Raw genomic sequence first — 27,762 nt, forward strand, 5'->3', positions numbered from 1 at the left:
GGATTAGAAGGTAAAATAAGCATTTAATGACTATTCGTGACTAAAGAATGATTCCAAATTGTAGTTCGTCATGTATATGAATCGAAGAGCATGACTACTGGAATGAAAGCTATAAATAAATAATGGTTTGTGAGTGGAAAAGGGTAGAAATGGTAATGGTTTTGTGAGGTTGTGGGGTCAGATTTCACCAAACGTTACACTAATGAGTCCTTAATCTCTTGTTAAATTCATTGCTTAGTCAACCCAAGAGTTACTCAAACCTAATCCCTTAGAAAAAGAGCCTAGATGCGGATATTGAATATCAATCCCTTGAGTACCCAATATCTACACCCGCATTACGGGCTAGGGTTTAAGACTACTAATGGGTCAAGCTCTATCCCTAGATACAATCACCACTAGGCATATGTTTCAGAACTAGTTTCAAAGGTTATTTTCCAATACCCATGGAACCTTAAATCATGCAAATGGTGATCAATCCAAAGCAAGCATTAAGAATAGAAACATAAACAACAATGAATGAAACAACATGTATATATATCATAAAAACCAGAAGGATTACAATAGTATTCGTTGGTTACATCTAACCCCACAAAAAATGGGTGAAACCACTCAACAAAGAGGGTAAATACAAAATAGAGATGAAGGGAGAAATGAAGAACCGAAGGAAAGACCCACACACGAACGGCTTCAAGCTCCGAGAATCCCTTCCACAGCTCCCAAAACGCGCCCAATGTGTGAATGGGGGTTTCTCCCCCGAAAATGGCTTCAAATACGAGCTTGGGGAGTCAGATTAGGGTTTCGCGCCCGGCGCATAAGTCTTCGCGCCCGGCGCGGGGCCTTCCAGATACTCTCTGCCTTAGGACAAGCCCGGCGCAATTCACATTACGCCCGGTGCAATGGCTCCCAGAGGTGAGATACTCTGTTTTGCTCGCCTGGCGCGGATCACCTTGCGCCCGGCGCAGAACCTCTTCTCTGCTCCTTAGCTTCTTAGATTTCCAATCCTAAGAGTCTTCAACTTTCCACTCTTCCTCAATACCTGCACAAAAAATGAGGTGGATTAAGGTATTGTTAGATGAATTTGGGTTAGTTATATCTGCACACAAAATGAACCAAAAAGAGAACAATTATATTGCAATGGTTCAAAGGATGAGTGGAATTTGTTCAATAAGTCTCATCCAAAAAGAGGTAAAATTGAGACTTAACAACTCCCCCAAACTTAGAACCTTGCTTGTCCTCAAGCAAAAGGTAATTAATCTAGCAGATAACAAGTAATGCAAGTGAGTCAATTTCTACATCCTAGTTCACTTGTATCTTCTTTTCGCAAGCATGAACCTCAGATGAATTTCCAATCACAATTATTGCAATAGAACATGACAAGGTGCAAACAAAGGTTTCAAAAGAGATCAAAGAGCTGAGAGGAGTAATGACTATCTGTGTATGCATCCTCACTAGGAAAATGTTTCTCTCTATGCACACTAGTGTATCAGGGTGAGTGTTTCTCTCTAGTCTACTACTCACGCCACATAATTCAACTTTGCTCTTCGTTTCCAAATGAAACCAGTGGTAAAACAAATGCAGACACTTATCACAAGGTCTTTATTAGGGCAATCTGGGTCAAGCAGGGTCAAGCGGTAGCAGTTTTATGGTTTTTCAAGGATTGAAGGTGCTATAGCTTAAGAGAGCAAATAAGATTTTTCAATGATGTCCCTCTCCATACCCCATTACAACAATTTGGCACATGCCCTTTACCTGATCCAAGCCATTAGCCTTTATGAGATGCATATTTACATTTTTGCATCTTAATATTTTTGTTTTTGTTTTTTTTTTTATTATTTTTTTTTATTTATTTTATTTTGTTTTGTAATGGCTGACCACATACTTTCTTCTTCCCAAAATTCCCCATTCTTCAACTCCCCCAAACTTATTTGATGTCATCAGTTTGCTCTCTTAACCAAAGCAAGGGTTATGGTTAATTTTTCATGGTTTGGGACAAGTGGAAGGTGTGGTGTTTAGGCTTAGAAAGGTATGGGTAAAGTGAAGAGTGGAGATGGATTTTTGGCTTAGATGGTTACAAAATAGAGAAGTATGAATGCCTTGATCATATAAGTGCACAACATAAGCAAACCACCAAGGAAACTCAAGCAAAATCTATCATGCAACTTAAGCGTAGTTCACTCATAAGTGTTTTAGGCTCAGACCTCACCCGGCTATGCATGCACAACTATCAAACTCAACTCAGTTCTATGATCAACATTGAAACCCGTATGCAACTAGTTATGAACTAAAGATCTAATGTGACTTGAAAATGTCTAGGGTACATGCACCATAACATCAAGCAAACTACAATCCAGAATTGACCACAAGCAACGCAAGTATCAACAAGATTAAAACCTGTGCTAAAGCAGAATATTCACAAAAAGAACCAACAGTGTAATCACCAAAAGAGATAGATATAAAAATAGTTAAAATACTGAAAATAAAAGACAGAAAAATAAATTGCAAGAAACAAAGGCAAACTAAGGTGAGCTCCATCTGCTTCCATCTATGGGGTCTGGTCATCATCATCTTTAGGGGCTGCTCCACCATCAACGGCTCCGTCTGCATCAGCAGCTCCACTCCCCCAAACTTAGGAGCCTGGTCCCCAGGCCAACCAGTATATGCCTGAAAGTCCTAGAAACCAAGAGTGGTCGCGGAGTATAAGCATGAAAAAGAATGGTGAGCACAAAAATGTATACATAGTGATGACCAAGCGACTATAACACAATGGAGAATATCCTTAGACCAAAATTAAGCACAAAATGCATGTACATAGAAATGGACTAAGACAATGCAACACAAACAGAATACAAAGAAACATGAATGAAAAATAGTTAAATACAAGGTATCAGGAATGCTTTTGCGCCGGGCGCAAAACAGATGCGCCGGGCTTCATATCAGTAAAACTCAACGAGGTCCAAAATCTGATATCGCGCCGGGCATGCATTAAACGCGCCCGGCGTGGTGGTTCCAGAGACCAAAAATTGAGTACTAGGCCGGGCGCAAAAGAGTCACGCCCGGCGCGTAGTCACTTTAAAAGGTCAATTTGCCCAGGTTTTAAATTAGGATCAGGCCTTATTTCCACCTAGACACAGAATTGCCTCATTCCTCACATTCCAAACAAAATGTACCCTATATTTACCCATTCAAACATGATTCTAACAACTAACACATAACACAAACAACATATACCACAAAACATATAACACAAAACACAACACATAATACAAAACAACACTTATAACACAGAACAACATGCAACAAAAATCTAAAACACAGTTCAGATCTCTGGGTTGCCTCCCAGGAAGCGCTTGTTTACTGTCCCGAGCCTGACGGTGACCAACTTGAAGTGCTCTACTCTCCTTCTCCTCCTGTTGCTCTTGTTCCTCCTTGCTTTGTGCTCAATCTGAGGATTGCTCAGCAACTGCTTAGAGGAATTGGTCAATCTAGTTCACAGTTCCTTGCATACAAGAGAAAGCAGAGGACTAGAGCGCACAAGTTAGCTTCAACAATTCATTACCAACACACAAATAAAAATAACAATAAAAACAAAGAATAAGTCACAAATAGCTACAAATACTAAATCGCCATTCTAATCCCCGGCAACGGCGCCAAAAACTTGTTGAGATTTCCGTTGAAGTACTTTTGTTATAATTGAAATTTAGTTTAATTCCATCAACGGTCTCAAACACGGCAAGTATACCGGCCGTTCAAGTAGTAAAAATATCGTATCCACAGGGATTAGAAGGTAAAATAAGCATTTAATGACTATTCGTGACTAAAGAATGATTCCAAATTGTAGTTCGTCATGTATATGAATCGAAGAGCATGACTACTGGAATGAAAGCTATAAATAAATAATGGTTTGTGAGTGGAAAAGGGTAGAAATGGTAATGGTTTTGTGAGGTTGTGGGGTCAGATTTCACCAAACGTTACACTAATGAGTCCTTAATCTCTTGTTAAATTCATTGCTTAGTCAACCCAAGAGTTACTCAAACCTAATCCCTTAGAAAAAGAGCCTAGATGCGGATATTGAATATCAATCCCTTGAGTACCCAATATCTACACCCGCATTACGGGCTAGGGTTTAAGACTACTAATGGGTCAAGCTCTATCCCTAGATACAATCACCACTAGGCATATGTTTCAGAACTAGTTTCAAAGGTTATTTTCCAATACCCATGGAACCTTAAATCATGCAAATGGTGATCAATCCAAAGCAAGCATTAAGAATAGAAACATAAACAACAATGAATGAAACAACATGTATATATATCATAAAAACCAGAAGGATTACAATAGTATTCGTTGGTTACATCTAACCCCACAAAAAATGGGTGAAACCACTCAACAAAGAGGGTAAATACAAAATAGAGATGAAGGGAGAAATGAAGAACCGAAGGAAAGACCCACACACGAACGGCTTCAAGCTCCGAGAATCCCTTCCACAGCTCCCAAAACGCGCCCAATGTGTGAATGGGGGTTTCTCCCCCGAAAATGGCTTCAAATACGAGCTTGGGGAGTCAGATTAGGGTTTCGCGCCCGGCGCATAAGTCTTCGCGCCCGGCGCGGGGCCTTCCAGATACTCTCTGCCTTAGGACAAGCCCGGCGCAATGGCTCCCAGAGGTGAGATACTCTGTTTTGCTCGCCTGGCGCGGATCACCTTGCGCCCGGCGCAGAACCTCTTCTCTGCTCCTTAGCTTCTTAGATTTCCAATCCTAAGAGTCTTTAACTTTCCACTCTTCCTCAATACCTGCACAAAAAATGAGGTGGATTAAGGTATTGTTAGATGAATTTGGGTTAGTTATATCTGCACACAAAATGAACCAAAAAGAGAACAATTATATTGCAATGGTTCAAAGGATGAGTGGAATTTGTTCAATAAGTCTCATCCAAAAAGAGGTAAAATTGAGACTTAACAACTCCCCCAAACTTAGAACCTTGCTTGTCCTCAAGCAAAAGGTAATTAATCTAGCAGATAACAAGTAATGCAAGTGAGTCAATTTCTACATCCTAGTTCACTTGTATATTCTTTTCGCAAGCATGAACCTCAGATGAATTTCCAATCACAATTATTGCAATAGAACATGACAAGGTGCAAACAAAGGTTTCAAAAGAGATCAAAGAGCTAAGAGGAGTAATGACTATCTGTGTATGCATCCTCACTAGGAAAATGTTTCTCTCTATGCACACTAGTGTATCAGGGTGAGTGTTTCTCTCTAGTCTACTACTCACGCCACATAATTCAACTTTGCTCTTCGTTTCCAAATGAAACCAGTGGTAAAACAAATGCAGACACTTATCACAAGGTCTTTATTAGGGCAATCTGGGTCAAGCAGGGTCAAGCGGTAGCAGTTTTATGGTTTTTCAAGGATTGAAGGTGCTATAGCTTAAGAGAGCAAATAAGATTTTTCAATGATGTCCCTCTCCATACCCCATTACAACAATTTGGCACATGCCCTTTACCTGATCCAAGCCATTAGCCTTTATGAGATGCATATTTACATTTTTGCATCTTAATATTTTTGTTTTTGTTTTGTTTTTTTTTTTTTTTTATTATTTTATTTTGTTTTGTAATGGCTGACCACATACTTTCTTCTTCCCAAAATTCCCCATTCTTCAACTCCCCCAAACTTATTTGATGTCATCAGTTTGCTCTCTTAACCAAAGCAAGGGTTATGGTTAATTTTTCATGGTTTGGGACAAGTGGAAGGTGTGGTGTTTAGGCTTAGAAAGGTATGGGTAAAGTGAAGAGTGGAGATGGCTTTTTGGCTTAGATGGTTACAAAATAGAGAAGTATGAATGCCTTGATCATATAAGTGCACAACATAAGCAAACCACCAAGGAAACTCAAGCAAAGTCTATCATGCAACTTAAGCGTAGTTCACTCATAAGTGTTTTAGGCTCAGACCTCACCCGGCTATGCATGCACAACTATCAAACTCAACTCAGTTCTATGATCAACATTGAAACCCGTATGCAACTAGTTATGAACTAAAGATCTAATGTGACTTGAAAATGTCTAGGGTACATGCACCATAACATCAAGCAAACTACAATCCAGAATTGACCACAAGCAACGCAAGTATCAACAAGATTAAAACCTGTGCTAAAGCAGAATATTCACAAAAAGAACCAACAGTGTAATCACCAAAAGAGATAGATATAAAAATAGTTAAAATACTGAAAATAAAAGACAGAAAAATAAATTGCAAGAAACAAAGGCAAACTAAGGTGAGCTCCATCTGCTTCCATCTATGGGGTCTGGTCATCATCATCTTTAGGGGCTGCTCCACCATCAACGGCTCCGTCTGCATCAGCAGCTCCACTCCCCCAAACTTAGGAGCCTGGTCCCCAGGCCAACCAGTATATGCCTGAAAGTCCTAGAAACCAAGAGTGGTCGCGGAGTATAAGCATGAAAAAGAATGGTGAGCACAAAAATGTATACATAGTGATGACCAAGCGACTATAACACAATGGAGAATATCCTTAGACCAAAATTAAGCACAAAATGCATGTACATAGAAATGGACTAAGACAATGCAACACAAACAGAATACAAAGAAACATGAATGAAAAATAGTTAAATACAAGGTATCAGGAATGCTTTTGCGCCGGGCGCAAAACAGATGCGCCGGGCTTCATATCAGTAAAACTCAACGAGGTCCAAAATCTGATATCGCGCCGGGCATGCATTAAACGCGCCCGGCGTGGTGGTTCCAGAGACCAAAAATTGAGTACTAGGCCGGGCGCAAAAGAGTCACGCCCGGCGCGTAGTCACTTTAAAAGGTCAATTTGCCCAGGTTTTAAATTAGGATCAGGCCTTATTTCCACCTAGACACAGAATTGCCTCATTCCTCACATTCCAAACAAAATGTACCCTATATTTACCCATTCAAACATGATTCTAACAACTAACACATAACACAAACAACATATACCACAAAACATATAACACAAAACACAACACATAATACAAAACAACACTTATAACACAGAACAACATGCAACAAAAATCTAAAACACAGTTCAGATCTCTGGGTTGCCTCCCAGGAAGCGCTTGTTTACTGTCCCGAGCCTGACGGTGACCAACTTGAAGTGCTCTACTCTCCTTCTCCTCCTGTTGCTCTTGTTCCTCCTTGCTTTGTGCTCAATCTGAGGATTGCTCAGCAACTGCTTAGAGGAATTGGTCAATCTAGTTCACAGTTCCTTGCATACAAGAGAAAGCAGAGGACTAGAGCGCACAAGTTAGCTTCAACAATTCATTACCAACACACAAATAAAAATAACAATAAAAACAAAGAATAAGTCACAAATAGCTACAAATACTAAATCGCCATTCTAATCCCCGGCAACGGCGCCAAAAACTTGTTGAGATTTCCGTTGAAGTACTTTTGTTATAATTGAAATTTAGTTTAATTCCATCAACGGTCTCAAACACGGCAAGTATACCGGCCGTTCAAGTAGTAAAAATATCGTATCCACAGGGATTAGAAGGTAAAATAAGCATTTAATGACTATTCGTGACTAAAGAATGATTCCAAATTGTAGTTCGTCATGTATATGAATCGAAGAGCATGACTACTGGAATGAAAGCTATAAATAAATAATGGTTTGTGAGTGGAAAAGGGTAGAAATGGTAATGGTTTTGTGAGGTTGTGGGGTCAGATTTCACCAAACGTTACACTAATGAGTCCTTAATCTCTCGTTAAATTCATTGCTTAGTCAACCCAAGAGTTACTCAAACCTAATCCCTTAGAAAAAGAGCCTAGATGCGGATATTGAATATCAATCCCTTGAGTACCCAATATCTACACCCGCATTACGGGCTAGGGTTTAAGACTACTAATGGGTCAAGCTCTATCCCTAGATACAATCACCACTAGGCATATGTTTCAGAACTAGTTTCAAAGGTTATTTTCCAATACCCATGGAACCTTAAATCATGCAAATGGTGATCAATCCAAAGCAAGCATTAAGAATAGAAACATAAACAACAATGAATGAAACAACATGTATATATATCATAAAAACCAGAAGGATTACAATAGTATTCGTTGGTTACATCTAACCCCACAAAAAATGGGTGAAACCACTCAACAAAGAGGGTAAATACAAAATAGAGATGAAGGGAGAAATGAAGAACCGAAGGAAAGACCCACACACGAACGGCTTCAAGCTCCGAGAATCCCTTCCACAGCTCCCAAAACGCGCCCAATGTGTGAATGGGGGTTTCTCCCCCGAAAATGGCTTCAAATACGAGCTTGGGGAGTCAGATTAGGGTTTCGCGCCCGGCGCATAAGTCTTCGCGCCCGGCGCGGGGCCTTCCAGATACTCTCTGCCTTAGGACAAGTCCGGCGCAATTCACATTACGCCCGGCGCAATGGCTCCCAGAGGTGAGATACTCTGTTTTGCTCGCCTGGCGCGGATCACCTTGCGCCCGGCGCAGAACCTCTTCTCTGCTCCTTAGCTTCTTAGATTTCCAATCCTAAGAGTCTTCAACTTTCCACTCTTCCTCAATACCTGCACAAAAAATGAGGTGGATTAAGGTATTGTTAGATGAATTTGGGTTAGTTATATCTGCACACAAAATGAACCAAAAAGAGAACAATTATATTGCAATGGTTCAAAGGATGAGTGGAATTTGTTCAATAAGTCTCATCCAAAAAGAGGTAAAATTGAGACTTAACAACCAACTCAATCATTTTCGCACCCAAAATGTTTTCTTGATCACAATAAAATGGGATAACAATCCCTCCCCTAGTTTCTCAGGTTTTGTCATTTACACAAGGAAAGTCTGATTCCACCATTAAAATAGTACAATTGGGTACAAGGTTATCACAATCTAGACATGCATTACTAAGTCATATACACATCCTTTCCAAATAATTGGTTAAGAATTTTAGCCTTTGACATTCTACCTTACTCAACTATTAACTAAAGACCTAAAGAAGATATCAACACATCTCAAAATCCACTCAAAGAGACACATCTATTCAATAAGGGTTTTTCAACAATGACTTACTCGAGCACCAGTCCACAGGGGTGGACAAAATGAACTGAACTGAACTGAACTTATAAAAACTATACTGAACTTAAAAATAGTTCTCATGAACTGAACTGAACTGAAAATTAGATTACAAAAACTGAACTGAACTGGTTTTATTCTATTAAACTGTACTGTACTGAACTGTACTGAATTATACTGAACTATAATATGAACTAAACTGAACTGCTATACACCTTAATCTGTTTCTGAACTCCACTATTTTTGAACTGAACTAATTATGAACTGCTTCTAAACTATGCCACCAGTTGATGAACTGTTGAACTGCACTATTTTAACTACAGTTTTTTGTACAGGACCTAAACCACAGTTTGTATACAAAAATCCAAACACATTCAGTGGTTACCTTGATGTGAACCACACGTAGTTTAGAGAAATATTTTACTAGCCCATATAGAACAACCAAGTCCAATACATAAAATGGGGATTCATAATCGATTGGGCTTAAAAGGGCTAAGCTAACCTGCTTGCATACCTGGCCCGGCCCTACTTATAATATGGAAGACCTTGAAAATTACTAAAAATAAGTTGGAAATAGCTTATTACATTAAAGTTTGCCATAAAACTTATTTAAAATAAGTATAAAAGAACATATAAAAGGCTTATTATAAACCCTAAACTATGATAATTTTTTCTGTCCCCTTTGATTTTGAGGATGTACTTTTGAGATACGTGTATATGGGAAAGATAAAAAGTGATAGAGATAATTATATAAGATGTCAAATACGGTGCTAATTATTTAATATTTAAATTAAATAATGGAACTGATTGGAAAAACATGTGATTACAACTTACAAGAATTTCTTTCTATAAAGAATACAAGTTTGTATGAGGAAAATAACAGGCGCATGACAGCATTAAAGCAACAACAATAACTCTATAAACAACAGTATATTTCTTACTAATCTGCAGCAAAAATGCACGCACCATTCACCACGATTTCTAGTTTCTTTCGCTAGCTCGAGACTCTGAATCTTTGCATTGAATTTCTCTATATAGGGTAACTTCAATGAAAGCTGAGGAAAAATTCAACACCCAGATTCACACATAGAGAAGGTAAGTGAAGGAAAATAAAAACGAAATAGTTTGTTTGTGCATTGAAATACTTACGAATGAGTAGAAAAGGGAAGATTGATTTTCGCATTTTCCGGTGGCGGTGGCTGGTGAATTAGGGATTCCGGATTCGATTCCTAATAGTAGCGTGTGTGCGTAGTTTAATTGCAATCCGTGCGGACCGTGCCGTGCTCGTGCAGTCGTGAGTAGTTTTATTTTTTTGGTGTAGTTAATTTTAGTTAACTAAACTTTAACTTAAATAGTTCAGTTTTTTAAAATTGAATTAAAAAATAGTTTAGTTCAGTTTTATTTTAAATAATTTTAGTTTTTTAGTTTAAAATAATTTAGTTATTAATAGTTTTAGTTAAGTTAAGTTAATTTTGCCCACCCCTACCAGTCCATGATTTCCTATATGAGATCTTCAATTTTAAAAATATTTTTCTTTCCTAAGTCCTAAGTTAGCCAATATACCTTAATGTTATACCACATTTTCAACATCCACATATCTCATACAACATCATCTATATATATCACATTCAGTCAAGTTTCACTAAGTATAAAATCATTTAATACTTTGTATTATCATTTAAAATCAGCGTACAAAATATTTTTAGAATTATTCATTATTAATTTTAAATTAATAACAATATAATTAATATTACATTAAAAATCAACACAACATTTATTTGAAATCTTTTGTTTTTAATTTCTTTGAAAGATTGCGTGTGTATAATGCAGATTAACCTAATGAAGCTCGGAAAGTGATAAAAGTATTACCAACGGAGTTCTGTGCATTCTTAATTTTCTATAAATATATGAAACTGTGTGCTAGAAATTTCACACAACAAAGATAGTTATCAGTCTCTCTCTCTTTCTGAGTGATATATCGATGGAGGTCGAGTCTCACGTGGTGGTGGTGCCGTACCCATCTTGGGGCCACATAAACCCCATGATGAACATGAGCAAGATCCTCGTGTCCAAGAACACCAACATCCACGTCACCTTCGTCGTCACACAACACTGGCTCGCCACCACCGCCGCCCAACCCAAACCGCACAACAACATAACCCTCGCCTCGCTCCCCGACCTCGCCTCCGCCGCCAACACCCTCGGCGACGTCGTCCACGCCGTCATGACTCAGATGGAGGCGCCGCTCGAGGACCTCCTCCGCCGCCTTCAACCGCCGCCCACGTTCCTCATCTGCGACGCCTTTCTCTTCTGGGCCGTCGCCGTCGCCAACCGGAGGAAGATCCCGGTGGCCGCCTTCTGGACAACCACGCCGTCGGAGCTGTGGCTGCTATACTTCCATATTTTCCAACGGAACCAGCGCGGTGGCCAAAACTCGTTCTTTGGTGAGTGAGGATCCAAAATTCTTTACAACTTCAACGTGCATTTTCCATATCTCATTCATACGTTAGTAATACACTAAACCACTCACATGCATCTTTTTATAGTAAATTTTATTAAATAAAGACCAATCACTTTATTATTTATTCTTCAAGTAAACAGAGAGTTGAGGTGAGTTTATTTTTATTTTATTTTATTTTATTTATCAATTATAGTGTTTAATATATGATGTTAAAATTCTTTTAGCTAGTTAGCTAATTAAAAATCATGTTATATATTACTATCAAATAGTTTTTATAAAAATTATTAAATTTATTATACATTACGTATTTTGGTCGATGTCAAATGTAATTTTTTTTTATATATATTATTCCTGCGGGTATAGACTACTTTTTTTTCTTCTATTAATCTTTAATAAAAATAAAATAAAAATATTGAATTAAAATGAGGTAATGAGTAATTGAGATGTATTAATAATAATGAATATTACGTTTTTTTTTATGAAAATGGTTTTAAATTTTTAGGAATTTGACTAACTATTATCTTGTTATAAAATAAATCATATAAAACTTTTATTAAAAATCATAATGAGATGCATGACTTTAATTTTTATTCATTAATTAATGTCTTTTTTAACAGTATCCATTAATTAATATGTCTTTAAAACATAGGATAATAGTTATTACTTTTAACCTCATTTAATAAAAATATTATTTATTTTTCTCATATTTTTAGATATTAATAAAACTCATTTAATATATATATATAAATCATTAATGTTTTTATCATTAATATTGAATATTAAATAAAATATATTTTAAAATATCCATCGACTCTAAAATTTTAGATTATTATTTATTTAAAATAAAAAACTAAAAAAATCTAAATATAGAAATGAGGTAGCAATTAAAATGTTAATTTTGTCACAATTCTGTTTAAATTGAGACAGTGCGCATGTGCCAAAAAAAATGAGACAGCGCATGGCTAATACCTGTCACATTCCTATATCTAATACGAATTCGTGTTGGCAAAGAATTTTGTAGTACACGAATAAAAAGTATCTTTTTTGAAAAAGTTAAATATAATACAGTAATTTATTTGAAACAGGAGAAGAATCTAGATCCACTTCAAAGTTCAACAACAAAAGAAAAAATGAGCAAACCACAAATATTTGCAAAATAGCCGTATTAGTTTCTTCTTTTTTTTAAAAAAAAAAAACCAATATAAGTTTGTTTCTTATTTTTATTGTTTCAGAATAATTTTTTTACAAATATTAATAAGTGTATTAGGATATAAAGGCATAATATATAATTAAATATTGATTAATACTTTTATATTTTTTAATTTATACTCCATATATACAATTTTTTATTAATAAAAATTATAAAAACAATACTAAAGTTCAAACTTATATTCTTATGTATATTATTTTAACTCCTTATAATTTAGTTAACTTCTTATAATTTAGATAAATCCTAGTACGTCATAATTCATATATATACTACTAGGAGAAAATATTTCTTATCTTTCTATATATTTTAAAAAATATAAAAAAAATTTAGAATTAAATAAAAAAATCAGAATCTACATTTAATTTTGAGAATTTATATATATATATATATATATATATATATATATAAAAATTAGTGTGGTGATTTTCTAATCTGAAATTAAAGCATAATAATTTTGCGATTAATGAATAAGTACGAGAAAATAGACTGGTTGGGTGAGGAGGGGTTGAGGTAGTTAAAAGTACGAGGACCTAGATTCAATCCTCATTACAACTATTTTTGTAATCTTTTCTATTTTTACAAAAGAAAAAAATATACAAATAATATAAAGTAGTTTTATATTATCAATAAATAATAAATTATTTATCCTAATAAATAATAAATAATTATGATAAACTTATTTACTTTTATAATAAATAATTAAAAATTGATCAATAATTATTTTTAATTAATTAAAAGTATAATGTACAGTATTAGTACATAATCACTAAACTCTTATAATAATAGATAAAAAAATAATAATATAAAACTATGAAATGAAAAGTGAATATCATTATATTATAATAATTATAAACATTTGAGACAAAATTTACAGCAAGTCATGGTTTAATTTCACCACTACCATAGTAATTACGTAATTTTCGGAGAAGAAAAGTGAATAACATTTTCAATTTTTCATCTATATAAACTTTAATTATATTTGTTAATACTTTTATTATAATGGAATAATAGTTTTTAATATTTGCTTAGTTCAAATTTAATATTATAAAAAGAACTAAAAAAGACTAAGAACATGTCTAAGAATGACAATATTTTACAAAAAAAAAAAAAAAAAAATACAAAACAAGACTATATTTGCAAATACTCGAAACATATATAAGTCTATCCTTTATATTTTAGTATCGATCTCTCTTATCATGGCCTTCACTAAGGCAACACATTTTTTAAATGTTGAAAACCTATAGATTATATTCCTTCCATTTCTTGGATTCGTCAAGCGGATATTCCTCTTCTCGATGAGAACAATCGTCAAATTTTACAATGGGCTTTGAAGAGTTGTGAGTGGCTTCATAAAGCACAGTACTTGTTATTACCTTCAATCTATGAGTTGGAACCCCAAGTAGTTGATGCCTTGAAAGCAACGTTCTCGATACCAATTTACACTATTGGCCCAAATATACCTTATTTTAGTGTCAAAGAAATTTCATTTCACACCAATGGTGATAACCATGGTTACATGGATTGGCTAGATCACCAACCAAAGGGTTCTGTTTTGTACATCTCATATGGAAGCTACCTCTCTATCTCAAACACACAAATGGATGAAATTGCTAATGCTTTGCATGATAGCAAGGTTAGATTCTTTTGGGGACACGTGGGGAGGAGAATCCAAGGTTGAAAGAGATTTGTGGGCACTTGGGGTTGATTGTTGCATGGTGTGACCAATTGAGGGTGTTGTTGCATCCTTCTATAGGGGGTTATTGGACACATTGTGGGTGGAATTCTGTTATAGAGGGTGTTTTTGCTGGTGTGCCTTTTTTGACCTTCCCAATTGCCTTGGATCAACCATTGATTAGTAAGATCATAGTGGAGGATTGGAAGGTTGGGTGGAGGGTGAAGAAGGATGATAAGTTGGACACTTTGGTGAAAAGAGATGAGATAGCCATGTTGCTTAGGAAATTCATGCAATTGGATAGTGATGTTGGTAGAGATATAAGGAAGAAAGCTAAGGAGCTTCAACATATGGCTCAGATGGCAGTTTCCAAGAATGGGTCATCTGAAACCAATATTAAAGCCTTTTTGAAGAATATAGTCCAAAGTGGATCAAATATAGCTCAAATTCAAAATGGTATTGATAATCTTAATTGAATTGACATATGATGAATTTCTTGTATTGAGTGACAATGATTCAATAAAGACCAACAGTGTGTTTTTTTGGTTAGTTTGTATTTGCTTAATATTTTCAATCTTTTTTCTTTCACCTTAGACCATAATGTTATCACATATAATGTTTATGAAGATATCAAAATAAGTTGAATATGGCAATTCATTTACCCGACAAAGTGAGTGGTTCAACCTTTCAACTAGTATAATTTATCTTACATGATTTCAACCATCTCATGGTTCAAAGGATGAGTAAGATTGACCCTCCAAATTGTACTTTTTTTTTCTTAATATTTTGATAGATTTTGGTTAAATAATGTTTTGTTGAATATAATATTTTGTATACTATTATGAATTTCATATTATTTTACTATTTTACCTTGTATTTATTCAATTTATGATGATAATTTTTAGAAAAATGTTAACGATATTTTTCTAATACTCTCTTTATTATTGACAAAAAGAAAATATTTGAAATCACAAATTTTGTTAATCTAGTGTACTATTTAATGAATATCACTTCTAATTTAGTGATATGACTCATTAAAATTATTTATTTAGTGGATCAACTTATGAATAATCACCCATATTTTTATAACCTTTTTTTATTTTTAAAATATCAACAAGTGAACTCAATTTAATCCACAACTCACCAAAGTTAGCTCGGTTTATTGAGATTTTTAATCCAATATCAAAATAGATTCAAATCGAAATCATCTTTAAATAAATTGAAAGCAAGTTAGGTTGGAGTAGTTTATTTTTGCATGCTAACATTGTGTTTGGTTGCAAGAAAGATAAAACAGAAAGGAGAGGGGAGAAAGAAGATAAAATATTCTTTTGTTTGGTTCAATTAGAAGAGAGGAGAAAAATGAGCATTTGATGATGGGCTCACTCAAAAAGTGTTTTGTGACGAAGGAAGTATAAACAAAAACATGAACATGTAAAAAAGACTCCACCACCCTTAATTTTTTTACTTTTATAAAAGAAAAAAATTTAAGCACATCTTTAAAGGTTTGTTTGGTAGAAAGGAAAAAATATGTGAGAAATATGGTGGATGGAAATAATTGAGAGATATAATAGAAATAAAGATGTTTGATTTAAGAGAAATTGAGAAGAGATAAGAGACATCAAAAACATGCTTTAGAATTTGTCCTCATAAAATAATGCCATTTGTCTTCCTATTACTGAAAATCAATTATTTAAATTTTCAAATAAACAATTATTTAAACTTTTATCACACACACAAAGACATAGAAGGAATTTAGTTATATAATGTAATTCTTGGTCAAATTATACTTGATTAAATAACTCATAATTTATGTTGAATCTTAAGAATTTAATCATTAAATTAAAAGTTTTAAATGAGTAGATCAAGTTTTAAATCTACGATAGCATTTATTTATTTATTTTTAATTATGTTAGTAAGTTACAAATGTGAATCAAAACACATAACATATGTTGTTTATCGATTAATTTAATTCCTTTAGAAAATAATAATTTTCATATTATGTTTTTATCAAATTTTGTTAAAATTGAACAACAACATAAAAGATAATCAAAGTGTTCATATTTTAATATATTTTGAAATATATATATTACGTTAAATTTGTTTTATAAGAATAAAATATCAAATCTTGAATTAATATAAAATTTTGTGTATATGATTTAAGAGTGAAAAACTTTCAATCTAATGATTAAATTTACAAAATTTATATTTAATATTAAATTATTAAATAGTGTAATACTTAATAAAAATTACACTAATATCATTTAAACCCTCTTTTTATATATATATATATATATATATATATATATATATATATATATTGTAACACAACTTGATACGAGTTAATTTATATGTTTAGTTGTAAAATATATATTTAATATTTTTATAAAAATATGTAATTTTTTTATTTATAAATTAAGCAGTTGGTTCATTAATATTGAACTCGATCTCTTTAAGAAAGATTTCATATTCATGTTTAGTATATAAAAATAATGTAATTGAGAGGAGATAACTTTCTAAAGATGGTCAACCAGGCTCTTATCTTAAGCAAAAGATCTGTCATCAATAAAATAGGTAAATATTTTGTACAATAATATAATAAAATAAAATAAATTAAATTAAGCTGTTAGTAATAACATGATAATTTGGATTTTTTATTTATTTATTTAGTTTGGTTTGCCTAGTTGTGGTCATCCAGCTTATGAGTTATGAGTATGATGAAGATGGGTGATGATAGCAGTGAAGTAGTAGGCCGTTTCGAAAGGCGAAATTTCTAATAACTAAACAAACAGCGTCTAACGTCTTGTGTTGTATTCTCCGCCTTCACACATATGAAATGCAAGCTCTGATTCACCATTCCCTTTTCCTTCGCACCACTTCTTCTACGACTCCGCTCTCCGCCATGGCTCCCTCCCTCGCTCTCCCTTCCGCTCCCTTCCTCGCCCCTTCCGCCGATGCCGGAGCCACCCTCTCTCTCCCTCGATCTAGGGTTTCCATGTCCCTCTCCGCCGGATCTCAGGCCTCCCTTCACAACGCTCTCTTCGCCGATTACAAGGCCTCCACTTCCTTCCTCTTCCCCGGCCAGGTACGCCATTCCTCTGTTCCACTGTTTTCTGGGAATCCCACATCGACTAGTGCTGTTTCCGTGATTGCAGGGCGCCCAAGCTGTTGGAATGGGGAAGGAAGCTCAGAATGTGCCTGCTGCTGCGGGTTTGTTCAGCAAGGCCAATCAGATATTGGGGTACTTACCACTTACCACTTGCGACTTGCGACTTGCGACTTGCCACCTTAATTTTATAAGCGTTTTGGGTTTTTTGTGTTGTTGCTAATATGATGTGCTTTCTGATTTCAGGTTTGATCTTCTTGATGTATGCGTCAATGGGCCCAAAGAAAAGCTTGATTCGACTGTTATTAGCCAGGTTTGTTCTTCGATTCTTTTGTTAAATTATGTGTTCTGTTTAGTATAACTGGCAATCTAGGATTGGCTATTTTTACTTGACTAAGGACTGAGGTTATGTTTGGTTTGATAGAGCAGAGGGAAATGGAGTAGAACGATGCTAGTTTATATGGTTTGGATTGTTTATGATACAATGGAATGGATTGGAAGCTCATGAAATCTATTACGTATCATTCCATCTAATGCTGCCCGATTTGGGAGATATAGGATGAAACTAACTTATTGTTTATTATTTTCATTAATTATCTTTCCATTCGCTTACAATTGATTGAATGGAAACTTTGAAACCATTAGGGTCAGCCTAATAATGACAAGTTTGAATAGTTATTACGAGGTTCTAGATTTTAACTTTGTTACTGCCATTGTACACCAAAAAAATTGAATGGAAACTTTGCTCTGTTCTGCTATAAAATATCTAAATAATGGTGTAGTAATTGTATTCCATTTCCCCCTCCCCCTCTCACATAGTTTTCAGGTAAAAATGGACAGCAGAGGACATAAAAAAAATACTTCTATAATGTTCTACTGATTTTTTATTCTATTAAAAGCCTTTTAATATTGATTATCATTTAACTCAGAATAAGCTGCATATTATATTTATGTACTAATTATTTATTGTTTAAAGATAACCTTCAGTTAGGAAAGAGTCCTTGGGCTGCTCTTGCTTGAAACTCAAACAGCAAGTATATGTTTTATGTGTATAAATGGTATATAGAATGTGCTGGTAATTTGCATGCCATTTGTGACTCAGCGATTAATCTAATAAAGATATGTTTAAAACTGAAGATCAGCCCAATATAGTAGAATCCCCCCTACTAACTGGAGTGATAAGGTGGTTTGGTGATTTGGGGGGAGGGGCGTAAGGGGTGGTGTGGGTTCGAATCCTCTGGACTAACATAACATACTAATTACTAACATTTGTTTATAAATAAAAAAAAAGAGTCCAATATAGTAGAATGCTATGGAGTTGGCTTATATGCAAAATAAGTGATCAAGGCAATTTCAATTTAATGATTGAAAGTAGAAAGGAAAATACTTCTGGTGGATCACTTCTGAATCGGTGCACTTTGCAGTTATGTTTGACCAAATTAAAAAATATGCAAATGTTGAATAAGAAACCTATGCTGTTAACTTCTGAAAGGAAATACAAGTCCTGGTGCTGTAACTCACTTGGGTCACTTTACTAGTCTAGTTGCACTTAAGCATTCAATTTCCTCCTCACCAGGCCTTATTCCTCCTTTGTTTTTTTATTCAAGATTCTTTAAATAGAAAAAGGGAAAAGAAATGAAGAAGTAAACAACTGTATTTTAGCTATAAACATCTTTTCTGGTTATGATATTATACTAGTACCAATACATAATTCTGTTCATGAACTTTCTGTTGTTTATAAAGATTGTCATAGATGCAATGTTTACTGTTTGATTCTCTGCTTCTTCAGCCTGCTATTTATGTCACAAGTCTTGCTGCTGTAGAGCTGCTTCGTGCACGTGAAGGAGGCCAGCAGATTATTGACTCAGTTGATGTTACATGTGGTTTAAGCCTGGGAGAGTATACTGCTCTAGCATTTGCTGGGGCTTTCAGGTGAGTTGCCAAAATTAATTACTATTTATTACAATTACTTTTATATTGCGTTCCCTCTCATTCCCTAATTTTTTTTTTCCATATTTATCCCCATGATTTATAAAGAAATCCTCACAAAAATAAAAGCATAATAAATTAATAAGTAATTATGGAATTTGTCCTTTAGTCATGACACTAATGTGTCATAGTTTAGAAAGTAAGAAATCAACTGGATAGTTAATGAGTGAATGACCCAACCATGGGTTTTCTGAATGTGAATGATTGATTTAAAGTTTGCTATTTGCTTCAAATCTCAGACTTATTGTTTGTAGTCTATGGGTAAATTATCCATCTATAAGAAGTTTAGAATCATTATTTATCAGCTTGAGCAAATGAGGAAAGGAACAATTATCTAACCTCTGTAATTTTGTATTTAATTTAACTTTTTAAGCTTTGAAGACGGACTCAAGTTGGTCAAACTAAGGGGTGAGGCCATGCAGGTAAGCAATATCTGGTAGCTGTTTTTTTTTTTTTTTTTTTGTTTGACTTACATCAACTTGTTTGAATACTAATTTGTAATAAATTTTGTTCTTTTTCCAGGATGCTGCTGATGCTGCTAAAAGTGCCATGGTTAGTGTGATAGGACTGGATTCAGAGAAGGTCCAACAATTGTGTGATGCAGCCAATCAGGAAGTTCCTGAAGCTGAGAAGGTTCAGATTGCAAATTTCCTGTGTCCAGTAAGTTTCTTGTGAATCTACCTTTTTACAAGCCTAGCAAAAATTTGTTTCTAGATTTTATAACCAGTAGCTTCTTTGCAATGTGTTGTGTTTTGGTAGGGAAACTATGCTGTCTCTGGAGGATTAAAAGGAGTAGAAGTGCTGGAATCCAAGGCAAAATCTTTCAAGGCTCGAATGACAGTATGTCTTTGCCCCTAGTCTTTCTCCTTGGAATGCCACCTTCCCTCAAAGAAATAATGTCTTTGCCTCTGTGTGGCAGGTGCGCCTAGCTGTTGCTGGTGCTTTCCACACTAGCTTTATGGAACCAGCTGTGTCAAGATTGGAAGCAGCATTGGCAGCAACAGAAATCAGAACCCCAAGAATACCAGTCATCTCCAATGTGAATGCACAGCCACATACAGATCCCGACACAATAAAGAAGATATTGGCACGTCAGGTATGCTGCTGATACTTGTTTCTTTCCAACACAGACATGAATGGAAAATAATTGCATCTGCTATGCAATTTGCAGGCTACTTCACCGGTTCAATGGGAAACAACAGTGAAGACTCTTCAAAACAGGGGTCTGAAGAAAAGCTATGAACTGGGTCCCGGAAAGGTAGTAAATTTATATAAACCATATGCTTCTTAGCATTGTAAGTTGAGTCCTCTAGTGTCTTAAATCCGCTAAATTTTGTTTTTCTGGACTTATTTCAGGTTATTGCTGGAATCATCAAAAGAATGGACAAAGGCGCTGATGTTGAAAATATTGGTGCTTAAGAAGGCAAAATGTACCTTGCTCCTTCTGCGGCTTCCAATGAACAAAACTAATATATAACATTTTTTCAGAGCAAGGAGCAGCTACATTCAGATTTTAGTGCCAGTTTTGAAGTTAAATTATAATTCACGAATTGACATTATTATGTACGAGTTAGATAAGTGATTGTACTCGGCCCTAGAATTTTCTTTTTTTGTAATCTTATAAAATGTGTCTTGGGAGTTAACTAAGCTCTATGCTTCTCTGTACCAAACATGGCTTTTACTTTTAGCCTTTACGTAGGCTTCACAATAATTGAAAGAAACAATATTTCCCATACACGTGTCATTGCCGGTAGAATTTATAAGGCTTATCAATTTAGAAACCAAGACCCCGCGGTTCATACATTAATTTGTTTGAACTTTGAAAAATCTTCAATAGGCATTTCCAATGAGAAAATAGTAATACACCCAAACATGACTCTAGTAAAAACAATTTTCAAGTACCTTTGACATCAAATTTCAACACAGAATTGTTTATAAGATCAAAATTTTCAAACAAATTTTATTTGGAATCCAATTTTCGTTAAAAAAAAAACAACATTCAAGAAAAATGTTCAAAACTGGAACGAATATAACATTGCACGAAATCGAGTAACTAATTTTTCCTTCAAGTGTTTGAGGATCCTCGCAATCTGTGAAGCTGATTGATCCATTGATCATGGGGATCTCGTGCTGCCCAATCGGGAACCACGCCGACGAAGGACACTCCGCGCATCGCCTCCATCACTCTCGTCGCGTTCTCCGCCGTGAGCGGCGCGTTTCTCCGGTTCTCCTCTTCTCTCAGCGCCCTCTCGATTTCCTCTTCGCTCCTCTCGTCCAATTCCTCTTCCTCTTCGTCGCTGCTGCTCTTCTCTACGCCGTCGCTCAGATCCAGAGACGAGATCCCGTTCTCCGCTACGCCGTGCACAGCAAACCCGTTCGGCAGCTGCCCGAACTCACCGCCGTGCTCTCCGTCGGAGCTTCCGTCGTCGTCCACGGCGGATATCGGCTGGTAGTATTCCGGCGCGTCATCGGAATTCGCGTCCGAGTCGCTTCCGTTTCCATTATCTACGCACACCGAAACGAAGAGGTAATCAATTCACGAAAACGGTTGAACACATCTTTCCTGAGAAAATAACGACTGAATTCATTTACCTTCGATAAAATCAATGGTGCCACCGTTCATTTTGCGACTTGAAAGTGAAGAGTGAATGAATACAGGGAACGCACAGAAGAAAGAAATGCTGAAATTTTGAAAGATCTTCAGAAATAAAAAAATATATATTTTGGAGATAAAAAGAAAAAGCAAAAGCTTACTAATATTGCACCAGCCGGGAATCGAACCCGGGTCTGTACCGTGGCAGGGTACTATTCTACCACTAGACCACTGGTGCTTGCTGGCATATGGGTGAATGTAATATTATTATTTCTATGTTCATTATGGAAAAAGGAAAATCATGATAAACGTCCATTTTCATTGCAGTGTGTGAAGGAGAGTGTGTGTTGAAGTTGAAGCGGGAAACAATGGCAATTCCCATACTGAGGGCTGCAATGATTTCTCATTTTCAATTTCAACCACTAATTCATTCCATATCTGCTATTGATGAAACCGCTAAGAGGAGGAAGAGAGTGGTGTTCTCTTCTTCCTCTTCAGAGCTTAACCCTGTAATTCGGTGAGCTACCCTTCATTTCCTGATACTTGATGCTTTTTTGGAGCTTTCTTAAACATGTTTTTCTTGACTTGGTTTGTGTTGCTGAGGTTGTAGGTCAGAGATGTCATTTTGTGTTGGGACTTGCCTCATTCCACATCCAAAAAAGGTACATATCACACCAAGGCACCATAACATCATTGTAGACACAAAAACATGTCCTGTTTGCTAAGTCCTGGTCTCTCTAAAGGTTAACACAGGTGGGGAAGATGCTTTCTTTGTGAGCAATTATAATGGAGGAGTTATTGCTGTTGCTGATGGTGTTTCCGGGTATGCTACTTTCTTAGTTTATAATTCTTGCACAGTGGAAGACTTGTAAACAAATAAGAAAGAACCCCCACGATTAAAAGCTTTAATTTTGATGACTAGTTATTAATTTAAATGGTGCTGTGATGCTTCATATTGAATTATGGCAGAACCCCTTTCTGAAATGGTGCTTTTCTGTTATGCGTCGCAGTTGGGCTGAAGAAGACGTGGACCCGTCGTTGTTCCCTCGGGAATTGCTTGCTAATGCTTCCAATTTCGTAGGAGATGAGGAGGTGAGACAACAACCTAAACACACTTTCTGATGAGGAGTATTTGCTAAATTAGAATTATTTTGGTTTCCAAGTACATTCATTTGTTCAAATTTCAACCTTTTATTTTTCATTCTATTTTGAGCAGTATTTCAATAAGAAAGCTTCTATGGATGTAATGCTGTTTGCTAACAACATAAAGATGTCCAATATTGATGGATTTAACAGGTGAACTATGATCCTCGAATTCTTTTAAGGAAGGCACATGCTGCTACTTCCTCTACAGGTTCAGCCACTGTGTAAGTTTATCCTATGTTATTTGGATAGCCAATTTGGATAAATATGATCAAACATTGACTTGCATTTAGATGTTTCTATTTCTACCCGAATTACCTCATTGCTTTTTTGTCTAAGAAGTATCATTGCTATGCTGGAGAAGAATGGGACTCTGAAGATTGCCAATGTTGGGGACTGTGGATTAAAAGTCATTCGTAATGGTAAATATCATGTGCTATATTTCTGATCATAATCTTTTCTAAAAGATGTAATGAAATTTGCTCATTGTATTTTGTTTTCTGTCCTTTTCTTTCTCCAAAAGGAACTGAGTGTTCTAGTACATTACAATAAAAATAAGAGTAAATTACACCCACATCTTTATTTTTTTGAGATTGCACCCGATATTCTTATGTTTTTTAAGCTTATAGTGAAACCTCTTGAAAGTTGAAAGAATGTTATATTGTTCCTCCTAATCTACAAACAACGTGAAATTTGTTAACATATTTATGCCATGTGATTTACACATGACTTTTAATAAATATGGGAAGACAAAATTCATTAAAAGTCTTGAAAAAATATAGGGAATGTAAGTATAATTTACTCTATAAGTAAATAATGGATTAAATTCCTATTTAATTTTATTGATGGTTAATGATTCATTCACTACTTTTTCAAAATCCAAAGTTTATTAAATTGAGATCTTATAAGACTATTTTGACATAAAAAAATTGAATTTTAAAAAATTATATATGAATGTAATGATTTATAAAGAAAAGAAAGAGAAATAAAATATTTCAAAAATAAAAATTGTTAATTGATGGATTAGATAATTTTTTCTTTTAAATAAATTAGATTTTTAAGTGAATTTTTAATAAACTTAAATAGATTAATAAATTTTTTTTATGCGATCCATTATGATCCACCTAAAAAATTATCGGATCCATCCATTTACCATCCCTACTTAGAACACTCAATTCCTTATACCAATGTTGGGAATTTGAATTTCTTTATGTGCCTTTTCCAGGTCATGTAATTTTTTCCACTTCTCCGCAAGAACACTACTTTGACTGTCCATTCCAACTAAGCTCTGAGAGGGTTGGCCAAACATACCTTGATGCAGCGGTACCATTTAACAATCGTTGCTACTACTATTGTTTAACTTTCCTTTCCCTTCGCACTCTATCTGTCTTGACTCTTTGAACTGCACAAGTTTTCTAAAAATATTTAAAAACTTAATTTTTCATATGCCAAATTGCTCACTCCATGTCATGCATGTGCTTCTTTCTTGTCCTGAACTTGCCTCAGTGAAGAGAAAGTGGAAGGAGAGGGGAGAAGAAGCAGGCAAGACAGATAACTAATTCCCTATTTGTTTTGGCGTTGGAAAATCAATTCCTGTAGTTTCTAATGAAAAATACATTTTCAGTGTAAAATTATGGTCGAGATTAATTTGGACATACATTGCAATCATGTGCAACAGTTCAAAATGAATTTTACTCAACATTAAAACAAATGAGTCTTGAGTAGTTAATCTTAGTACCCCCTTGAATAATCTTGTACTACAGAACAATATTTGTATTCTTATATATGCCTTTTGATTCCACATATCAGTAAAACTGTTAGTTTTGGGGGGTACAGAGCCTCTTTATATTATTGTCCACACGTAGTTATCATTTTAAATCATGGTTTGAATTGGGTGAAGGCCAATATATGCGTTACCTTAAATGAGTCATAACTTAATACACTACTTTCTAAAGGGGATAGTCTCATTTTCCTGTTGAGATAAGTGTGGTTCTTCTGTTATATTTTATTTAACTAACCTCTGCAGGAAAACAGGTAAGCAATGTGGAGTTGATAGAAGGAGACACCATTGTCATGGGATCTGACGGGCTTTTTGATAATGTTTTTGACCATGAAATTATTCCAACCATTGTTAGATACAAAGATGTTGCTGAGGCTGGTATTGTCTTCATGATTAATCAGCTTGAGAAATTTTGATGATAATATGAATTTCACTAATTTGAAATTTATTTTATTGCTAGCAAAGGCATTAGCTAACTTGGCAAGCAGTCATGCAATGGATTCAAATTTTGACTCTCCCTATTCGTTGGAGGCCAGGTCTAGGGTAAGGAAAGAAGATTGTAATTAGACCTCCTTTGCTTAACAAGAAATAATTTCTTGGTTTAAATATCTATTTGGTCCCTATGGTTCTTGTACCATTTTTGTTTTCTTTTAGTCTTATAATTTCATAAACTTTATCTTTTGATCTCTACAGCAATAGATGATAGGGACTAAGAAAATAAAAAAAATAGTATGAATAGGAACTAAAATGAAATATTTTCAACTATATGTATCAAAAGATAAAATTTATGAATCTATAGGGGCTAAATAAGTATTTAAACCTAATGTCTTTTATAGAAATGATGCATTCTTGAATAATTTTCTATTTTTTGATTCATTTTGGATAAGAATTTGTTATTAGGGAAATCACTTCTCATTCTTTAAAAGAGTTGCAACTATTAACTTACCAGGAAAATATTCCTTTGACAATACTGTAATAACCATCTATTCTTTTGTGTTTTCTTAATAATTTTTCAGGGTTTTGAACCCCCCTTATGGAAGAAGATTCTTGGAATGAAGCTAACAGGTGTTTCATAAAATATTCTAAAACAACTTCTCATTTCTCCTTGCATGTGGCTGACCTCACTTTTTCTATTGCTAATAGGTGGAAAGCTTGATGATATTACTGTATTAGTTGGTCAAGTTGTGAGTTCATGAGATTTGCTATATATCCATGCATATGAAAGGAGACAAAGTCCTGATTCGATTGCTGAGATCACAAGAGCAGGAGTTGCTATACTGCGGCAACAAAATTTTGGTGATGCTCTGAGAAATAAGGGTTTATTTATTCATGGAAGTGCTCCTGCTTTGCCATGAAGCCGTTGTGCTTCATGCATTGAGAAAGACTGTCTGATATATTCATTGAAAATATACTTGTTTATGAAATGTTAAATCTATGAATTGTCTTTGATACAGTGGAGAAGCATGATTGTGAATAATAGAAAAACAATCAGGAAACAACAGCCAAAAGGAATTTTAGAAATTTAAAAATTTTGAAATCTTTGAAATTTAAAGTACTTGAAATTTAAATTATTTTAATTTTAATTTCCATCGTTCTTTGAATATTTTATTTAGATAAATCAATTCAAATATCTTAAATTTTAAATTCTTACTTTAGATATGATAATTTAATTTCTAGCATAGGTAAAAATTGGTGTGTATATATATATATATTTCAAAATATAATAAAATATGAACTATAAGAAAGAAGTATCAAATCATCTTGGATTAGTATAAAATCTTGTATATATAATCTAAGAGTAAAGAACTTTCAATCTAACGATTGGATTTACAAAATTCATATTTAATATAAAGTTATGGAGTGGTGTAATACTTAGTAAAAATTACATCAATGTCGTTTGAATCCTCATATATATATATATATATATATTTGAAATTTTAAGATTAAACTTTATAAAAATAAATATTAGTCAATTTTTAAATACTTAAAAGTTTAAAAATTAATATTAGATAATATTTAATAATTTTAAAAAATATTTTTAAATATTCAATAATTAAGAGATAGGAGAGAGATAAAAGATACATAGGTAAAATAAGAAACAAAAATATGAAAAATTTCAAATTCTAACTTTTTTGGAGAAATTTAAAATTTTACTATTTTAAAAAATTTCATAAATGCTAGAATTTCAATTTTTTTTGTAAATTCATAAAAAAAAATTCATTCCAAAGCATTTAAAATTCTTTATAAAAAAAAGAATTACTCTATTTAAAATTCTCATTCAAACACAATCTGAGAGTAAATTGTATTCATTTTTAACAAATTGTAAAAAAAATATTAATAGAATATATATTAGAAAAAATTATATTTTTCCCATAAATTTTGTAGGAAAAATGATACGACAAAGAAAGGTGAAAACAAAACAGGGAATACAAATGAAATCAAATAGTTGTTCTGACGAAGATATAAAGGGAAAATATAGTTTTGTATAAATAGTGTAACTCTTAATTAAAAATAATTCAAATAATATTATTTTGTTTTAAATGTTCTCTGAATTTCACTTTTCCATTTCTAATCATAAAAATTGTTTGAATAAGTCCACCTGAGATAATTTCGTTACTGGAGATGCTAAACATTGAGATGATGAAATTTTTAAACTAAGCAACATACTGTCATTTACTTACGAGTTTAACAGTAATGCATTATTAGTGTAAATTTAATAAAAAAATATTATAAAATTAACAAATTTA

At 34.2% G+C, this 27,762-nt stretch overlaps 4 protein-coding genes, 1 long non-coding RNA gene and 1 other non-coding gene across 8 annotated transcripts; 3 read left to right on the plus strand and 3 right to left on the minus strand.

The window, feature by feature from the left end:
* Window positions 1-8,036: 8,036 nt before the first annotated feature.
* Window positions 8,037-10,493, minus strand: LOC145955884 (uncharacterized). The gene is made up of 3 exons (XR_014432630.1): window positions 10,214-10,493; window positions 10,031-10,119; window positions 8,037-8,559 (listed from the first exon to the last, which is right to left on the minus strand). It is a non-coding gene; the product is annotated as an uncharacterized LOC145955884 (long non-coding RNA).
* A 281-nt stretch (window positions 10,494-10,774) lies between these two features.
* On the plus strand, window positions 10,775-14,956 carry LOC109800718 (UDP-glycosyltransferase 87A1). Its single transcript, XM_020361573.3, is given in 3 exon segments — window positions 10,775-11,508; window positions 13,980-14,381; window positions 14,384-14,956. Coding segments are annotated over 3 exon segments (1,365 nt in total). The 5' UTR covers window positions 10,775-11,045; the 3' UTR covers window positions 14,884-14,956.
* Window positions 14,957-17,103: 2,147 nt separating this feature from the next.
* EMB3147 (Acyl-carrier-protein S-malonyltransferase) lies at window positions 17,104-21,234 on the plus strand. The gene is made up of 10 exons (XM_020355834.3): window positions 17,104-17,489; window positions 17,560-17,645; window positions 17,757-17,823; window positions 19,300-19,442; window positions 19,873-19,921; window positions 20,022-20,159; window positions 20,259-20,339; window positions 20,419-20,595; window positions 20,671-20,757; window positions 20,856-21,234. The coding sequence occupies exons 1-10, from the start codon at window positions 17,241-17,243 to the stop codon at window positions 20,916-20,918; spliced, it is 1,140 nt and encodes a 379-aa protein (XP_020211423.1). The 5' UTR covers window positions 17,104-17,240; the 3' UTR covers window positions 20,919-21,234.
* Window positions 21,235-21,346: 112 nt separating this feature from the next.
* On the minus strand, window positions 21,347-22,245 carry LOC109795840 (uncharacterized). Its single transcript, XM_020355392.3, has 2 exons — window positions 22,092-22,245; window positions 21,347-22,004 (listed from the first exon to the last, which is right to left on the minus strand). The coding sequence occupies exons 1-2, from the start codon at window positions 22,120-22,122 to the stop codon at window positions 21,565-21,567; spliced, it is 471 nt and encodes a 156-aa protein (XP_020210981.1). The 5' UTR covers window positions 22,123-22,245; the 3' UTR covers window positions 21,347-21,564.
* Window positions 21,894-26,468, plus strand: PBCP (Protein phosphatase 2C family protein). 3 transcript variants are annotated; one of them, XR_002239592.3, is made up of 12 exons: window positions 21,894-22,026; window positions 22,420-22,609; window positions 22,703-22,754; window positions 22,836-22,915; window positions 23,103-23,184; window positions 23,389-23,459; window positions 23,578-23,657; window positions 24,461-24,558; window positions 25,270-25,393; window positions 25,481-25,558; window positions 26,032-26,080; window positions 26,159-26,181. XR_002239592.3 is itself a non-coding variant. In XM_020355371.3 (12 exons), exons 2-12 carry the CDS (start codon window positions 22,461-22,463, stop codon window positions 26,209-26,211), a joined length of 921 nt encoding a protein of 306 aa, XP_020210960.1. In that variant the 5' UTR covers window positions 21,894-22,026; window positions 22,420-22,460; the 3' UTR covers window positions 26,212-26,468. The 3 variants fall into 3 exon arrangements, 2 of the variants coding, with proteins under 2 accessions (XP_020210960.1, XP_082927377.1); XM_020355371.3 differs by having other exon boundaries at window positions 25,476-25,558; window positions 26,159-26,468; XM_083071251.1 differs by lacking the exons at window positions 21,894-22,026; window positions 22,420-22,609 and having other exon boundaries at window positions 22,699-22,754; window positions 23,062-23,184; window positions 25,476-25,558; window positions 26,159-26,468.
* On the minus strand, window positions 22,260-22,330 carry TRNAG-GCC (transfer RNA glycine (anticodon GCC)). The gene has a single exon. It is a non-coding gene; the product is annotated as a tRNA-Gly (tRNA).
* Window positions 26,469-27,762: the final 1,294 nt, after the last annotated feature.

The sequence above is a fragment of the Cajanus cajan genome, chromosome 3 (genome assembly GCF_000230855.2).
Source record: "Cajanus cajan strain Asha chromosome 3, NIPB_CcT2T_4, whole genome shotgun sequence".
Classification (NCBI taxonomy): domain Eukaryota; kingdom Viridiplantae; phylum Streptophyta; class Magnoliopsida; order Fabales; family Fabaceae; genus Cajanus; species Cajanus cajan.

Coding starts and splice junctions, on each gene's coding strand:
- EMB3147 (XM_020355834.3), top strand. CDS start 17,241: ATGCAAGCTCTGATTCACCATTCCCTTTTCCTTCGCACCACTTCTTCT. Junction 17,490..17,559: donor CCTTCCTCTTCCCCGGCCAG/GTACGCCATTCC, acceptor CCGTGATTGCAG/GGCGCCCAAGCTGTTGGAAT. Junction 19,922..20,021: donor TAAGGGGTGAGGCCATGCAG/GTAAGCAATATC, acceptor TTCTTTTTCCAG/GATGCTGCTGATGCTGCTAA.
- LOC109795840 (XM_020355392.3), bottom strand. CDS start 22,122: ATGAACGGTGGCACCATTGATTTTATCGAAG. Junction 22,005..22,091: donor CACCATTGATTTTATCGAAG/GTAAATGAATTC, acceptor CGGTGTGCGTAG/ATAATGGAAACGGAAGCGAC.
- PBCP (XM_020355371.3), top strand. CDS start 22,461: ATGGCAATTCCCATACTGAGGGCTGCAATGATTTCTCATTTTCAATTT. Junction 22,916..23,102: donor GTTGCTGATGGTGTTTCCGG/GTATGCTACTTT, acceptor TATGCGTCGCAG/TTGGGCTGAAGAAGACGTGG. Junction 26,081..26,158: donor TCTTGGAATGAAGCTAACAG/GTGTTTCATAAA, acceptor TATTGCTAATAG/GTGGAAAGCTTGATGATATT.